This window comes from Nestor notabilis, unplaced genomic scaffold (assembly GCF_000696875.1).
Source record: "Nestor notabilis isolate BGI_N333 unplaced genomic scaffold, ASM69687v1 scaffold4140, whole genome shotgun sequence".
Classification (NCBI taxonomy): domain Eukaryota; kingdom Metazoa; phylum Chordata; class Aves; order Psittaciformes; family Psittacidae; genus Nestor; species Nestor notabilis.
The window spans coordinates 30,988-37,281 of NW_009912295.1; the positions used below are offsets into that span (position 1 = coordinate 30,988).

Below are 6,294 nucleotides of genomic sequence, written 5' to 3' on the forward strand. Positions count from 1 at the left end.
ATCACATTAGAAATGTGTGGTTTATCTTCTGCACAAACATCTCCTCCCACAAAGAACTCAAATAACATGGAAGTGACTCCCACTAAGATTAAACAGAAGCCAGTATTAAATTTCTGACCTACAGTTGCTCTGTTCTGAGGGATTACACCATTGATTTTTTAAAGTTTGCTAAAGATTGCTTTCTGTCTTTCTCTGAGGTTGGCTCAGTAGATACGTGCACCAAAGCTTGGCTTTCCAGGTATTCCTCAATTCAGATCTTGAGGCAGTGACTGTCTGTTCCTTACTATTAATACATTAAACTAAGCCAGGAACTTCAGGCATTACTCAGGACCCTAAAAGGACAGTCACCATGGAATGCTCAGCCAAAATGCAGTCACCGCCCTGAACTGCTTAAAGGTAGACAGGTTGGCTTCATCTGTAAAGAAAGTGCACATTAGTTCTTTCAGATGTAGTACTGACAGGAAAGCACTAGGCTGAAAAGTAGACCAGAAACAAGAGACACAGATCCATACTAAACCCCTTCTCAATTCAAAGCATATTACACAGCCCTGAAACCTGGCCCTTCAAACAGATTTGGGTGTTGAGGACTTTCAGGTCAGACAGTTAACACTGAATTGTGAGGAAAAACTCTCAAACCCATCCTACAAAGGCACCTATGCCTTCCCTCAATAATCTAGTCTTCCAACTGGAATTTGGGGGGGTTGGGTTTTTTTAGTGTTATTTAAAAAAAGAAGAAGGAGGGGTGCATTACATTAGCAGCCCTTGCTTTGGAATAAGGTTACGTTCAACAAACTTCACAACATTAAAAAATAATAACCTGTGTTTGTTGCACCTCATTTCTTGGTACACAGGCTGAGGAACACTGGCTGCTTTCTCACCTTGAACTGGAGTGCCTACTGCAACAGTGACCAACTGCCACATTTTGCTGTATTTTTAGAATAGCTTCAAATGATTCGGCAAAAATGATACTAACATGTCCTAAGGAAAAGGAAAGCAGATCTGGAATGTTATCTGAAGCAGTAAGTTATTTGCCATTTGCCATAAATATCAGCTTATTCAGAAATTCAGAAACATTTTGCATCATGTAATATGAAGGGGAAATGCTGTCTTTTACAGAACAATTTATCCAAGTGAAATCTGAACACTCATTTGTTATACATCCTCCAAAGTTCTCTGTACACGAAGAGGTGTATCAATCCATCCCCAAGCGAGCAAACAATTAAACACCATTACATACAGACTCACACATAACTATGGGATCATTCAGAGATGTCCCTGCAGCTTCTGCTTTCTGTAAATCATCCTGATGATGTTCATCGAGTTATGCCAAGCAGAATGAGCAAGATATGGCTAATCAGTTTGGCACTGTCATCACAGGAGCCGCAACCACCCCACCCTCATGATCGCGCAAATAAGTACTTCTGAATCTTGAATTCTTATTTTCTTACTGAAAACTGACTCCAGCTGCAGTCTTGTAAAGTATGAATGCTCCTGGCAAACACTGTATTCCTCACAGAACATAACTGCAGATCTCTACTGTAGGAAAGTTACAGCTACAGAGCAGTACACAAATCACCTGTGAAACCAAGAGTTTTGTTTAGATGGCACACTGCATGATTTAGAAACTGGCAACAGAAAAAAGCAGCAGGAAGAGGAAGAGAGAAACAGGAAGCAGTTTCTGTCAGGCAGCCAAGTTAAGAAACCTGCAAGCTCCAGTGTCCACCAGAGATTTGGCAGGACGCAGCCATGTGACCAATGCAAGCTGGCAACGACTGTCACAGGAGCATGGGTGACCTGAGGTCATAGCTGCTACACAACTGTGCTTACATCCAAGTTTTAAAATAGTCCTTTATTACATCACCAAAGAAAAGGCCTCAAAGTATCAGCACAGTAAGAGCAATACTTTGGTCTTTCTGTTAAGAGCACATTGGGTGGAAACGAGATTAGGGTCATTAAACTATTTCCAATAGTCTCTACAGTCTTTATAAACAAACTGGACTTTGTTCTCAACAGGAGCTGTACCAACACTACTATCTTCCTTGTGCAATCATATGGTTAAATTAAGATGACATAATGACTGGCACAGACACGTATTTGGACTAAGTGACCTTTCTTCAGTTCCATTCATGTTGACACAGCATGTCAGCTATACTGATATAAGCTAAACTGGAAAAGGCCACTGTAACTGTACTCGGCATCTGCACAAGGAATGAGGTTTACATAGTTGTGGCTGCACTGGTATACAGCACTGATACTGTGCTGAGCAAACTGTCCCACAAACAGAAGTACGTGGTGACAAACATATATGCCACACATGTATAGCATGCAGCCTGTATAGCAGACACAAAGTCAGTTCAAAGACTGAATGAAGGAGTTTTCTCGATGCAATCCCCATTTGTTCAAGATGTGAATGCCTCAGGTTTAATGCACACACCTCCTACCCTTGGAAGACCTTCCTACTAGACTGTGAAGTGCTGAGGGAGGACTGACTATTCATTCTGTTAATGATGGCACTTCCCATGAATAAGTAGTTAGCCAGGGGAAAGGTGAGACAAAGCAAGAGAGAGTGTAACTTTCAGCAAGCCTGGCATTTACAGCTTTTACCTAGGCTGTAGTCTCCACAGCAATGAACACTGATGCATTCTGTATTCAAAATCTACCAGACGAAACATTCAGTCATCAGAACTGAGACTGAAACCAAGGATTTCCCACTTAAAATGAACTGTCCAAATCACAACATTACAGAGCCATGTGCACTCTTAAAAAATCTGGCCCATAAACTCTGTTTTAAACCAGCATATACAATAGCTTATCAGGCCAAAAATAAGAAGTCTTCCTCATCACAGAACATCAGTCAAGACTGCAGGACATCTGGATACGTGCATAATTGGACACTCTGGCATGGAAAAACCCCCACGTTATTTACCTAAAAAAAATACAGGTGTCCTCTAAGGTTAGTCAATATTTTCCCAGGCAGCATGTAAAATTTCCTACCAAGCCATACAAATTACTTAGTACTAAGCACTCACGTATTAATAACACAGCTGATCGTGTTCCCAGTTTTTGACTTCACATTTAATTGTATATTTAAAAAGGCAGTTGCCACAAGTACACATGCAAGCTTCATTATTATCTGACCCTATTGTCTGTTTACAGTCAGGAGGAATCAAAAATACTGAAACGAGGATCTAAACTAAAGATGTTGGTAAAATCACAAGGCAGAGCCAGCACTCACATCCACAGAAGTGCACTAAGTTGAAGCAGAATGCTAACATTATTTTATAATCTAGGAGTAGGTTCCAGAACTTACATACTGAGTTAAACATCTGTGGTTGTTGACTGTTTGGGGTTTTTTTTGTTTTAGTTTGGGGTTTTATTTTGGGCAGGGAGGAGGGGGAGTGGTGTGTTTAAACTGTATACACATGTGGTAAAAGTATCTGCTCTGCATTTTAAGAACTTAAGGCTAGTTAATTCCAGATGAGTAACTATAATGAAAACCAGGTGACTGGAAAGGGAAGCAAATGTTACAAGGGTATTTTTTAAACCTTTGAGTAGGCTAAAGCCTCATTCTAGACAGAGAATGCAGGAGAAAGGAACATTACAGGCTTTGGAAACTAGACATGTTCTACACCTTACTTTCAAGCCAGCTGGTTTACTCTTTAGGTTTTAGTTTAAAGAGTATTCCCATTTGTTTTCAAACTTCATGTCACATAAAGCTCTCCTTTCTATCCTATCCTCAGCCCCATTACAAAAGGTTCATGAATAGACTGAATTCTAAAGTGTTTGATACTAGAAAAATAAATATTCTATTTTACAGTATTTTACACAAGTTTCTTTTGTTAGACATCGCATTGGCTCTTTTAGAAAAACAGCATCCTAGTCAAAATGAAACCAGACAGAAGGGGAAATGGGGTTTAATTACACTATTTCAAATGTTTTGTTTTAAAATCAGCTAATACCCATGAACTAGAGGAAAAGGTAAAGAAAAGATCAAATTTAAATTACATTTAAATCAAAGCAAGAGAAGTTACAAGGAAGCGAGTTTCCTAGTAAGCATTACTACCAATACAAAAACATTAACCATTCTTTCAGTGTTTCATACCCTCATAACAGAGATGCACAGTGAATAGAAGTCTCAACGGTATCAAGTCTTAGCCTGACTCAAAACACATTCAAATGTACGAGAATTCAGATAGACTCTGAAGAACATTTAAAGAAAGAAACAAATAAACAACCCTAACTTAGAGCTATGGAAAAAAACCAAGTTATTTCTTCCGCTATTATCTTCCAGCCAAAGCCAGAAAGATTAAGCTTTTATTGAGAAAACAAATAAGTCATTTAGTGATAGTGAGAGAACTTACGAAATCAACTAATATATGCACTCATGAGTAATGGTACATGTGGTTTCCTCTTCTTTGTCACTAAATAAAAGTATTGCTCAGCCTCATATAAGAAATTTCACGGACAGTTACAATGAACCCTTCTATTTCAACAGAAAACCATATATAATTCAGACATACTGAACAACAACTGAGTAAGAACATAACACACGGTTAAGTGAACAATTTTTCATAGAACAAATAGGTCACTGAAGTCCCCAACACATTCCTAACACTGAAGAATGTTTGTCAGAGAACAATGTGATTAGCTTCATCTGCATGTAATTCACCTCCCCGCTTACACTCAACCACACTGGTTTACAGTTTGGTATTTGGATTATGCAACCAGAATTCCACACTGAAAACTCTGAAGTTAAAAATGCATGGGCTTTCTATTTGCCTATATTCTTAACCCAGTAGTGGAAAAGCAGACAAGGAGGTAAGAAAAACTTCTTTCAACCAGTGTCAGACACATCAGCTCCTGAGGAAGTGGTTAAACGAACTGGGGGTGGGGGGTAAGGTGCAAAACCAAAGTCAGATCACCTACAGCAGCCATACACAAAGACACTAGACCATGCTGTGCTGCTGCTTTTATACGGTAAAGAAGAAGGTCACTTAGCACTTCCAACCACACACATAGGTGCTTAGCTCTCAGGCTATAATACTGACGGATTCTGGGGCAATTTAGTCTTTCTATATGTCAACTCAAACTTCAGGTCAAGAAATGCCAGCAGTTGATCTTCCTGCACATCCTACATCGATCGCACCCTACCTGACAGCAACAGTAAGAAAACTTGCATTATTCTACTAAACAATCATGGCCAAAAAGCATTTTTAAAAAAACTATTCTCCTTTACATTCCAAAACCAATTTCTAGTTGTTTGGCTACTTTGATAATTAACAACTAAATTTAAATACATACACACACACACACATATATCTTCACATATTTAAAAATTAAATGTTTTGGGTTTAGCCCTCACAAGATACTGTTCCTCATTACAGTGGTAGCATGCCAAAAAAAAGTTATTCAATCTTTATGTTAGAGTGAGACACACAAAACCTCATTTTCAAACAGCAGCCAGAAAAAACACAAAGCCAACAGTGTAATGTAGATTCTAAACCCTTAAGGAAAGGAATCTTCTTGAGTCATTGATCAGTTGCAGGTCAAAGCATTCAAGCTGGAAATGGGAGGGAAAAGAGGGGAAAGACAGCAAGGAGATTTCTTACTTTCTTTATATAACCTAGTAATTAACTATTTGTAGTCCCCACTATTTCTTTCCTACTTCCTCAATACTAGCGAAAGACACATTGCTAACCATCCCTGAGAAGAAGAAAGAAAGAAATCAAGTGCTCAGTGGACAAAAACGTTATCAAATGAAAAACTCATGAACTGAATGTTTAAAAGGGTCATGGCTATCTTGAGAAAAAGAACGTGTATTTGGCCACGGACAGGCAGACACTCACATTCACACAGAATCCTACATGATGGACCTACAAATTACCTTGAAAAATCAGTATCTATCTGCCTGTTTGGTGTTGGTAAGGACCATACACCAAGCCTGAATGTACCATGCCACCTGAAAGTTGAAAAGCTATCTGCTTTTAGGATTGGGGGGTGAGCTGGCATACCAGTTCAGACTGCTGAATGAGAAGTGTATTCATCTTGTCATGTACAGTTTAAAACACCCTCTTACAATCAAGGAAACAAACCATTACCGACACAAAATCTTACACTACTCCCATGTAACAAGGACACCATAAAGCAATAAATATTTTACCAGGTATAATGTTAATTCACTCTACAATAAAAACTGTTTCCTTCAATCATCTTAAAATACTAATCAGAAAAGCCTCAACTGGCTTTCAGAGCTAAACTTCTGATTAAGTTGCACTTTCTAAGCTCCATGGAGTA

The 6,294-nt window shown here is 38.8% G+C and overlaps 1 protein-coding gene across 1 annotated transcript in view; it reads right to left on the bottom strand.

Moving 5' to 3' along the window:
* USP3 (ubiquitin specific peptidase 3) overlaps positions 1 to 4,573 on the bottom strand; it is a 29,610-nt gene extending 25,037 nt beyond the window's left edge. The window contains exons 1-2 of the mRNA XM_010018739.1: positions 4,532 to 4,573; positions 1,816 to 1,822 (exon numbers count right to left, since the gene is read on the bottom strand). Of these exons, the coding sequence (XP_010017041.1) occupies positions 1,816 to 1,822; positions 4,532 to 4,573 (49 nt within the window). The remainder of the gene's footprint in view (positions 1 to 1,815; positions 1,823 to 4,531) is intronic.
* Positions 4,574 to 6,294: the final 1,721 nt, after the last annotated feature.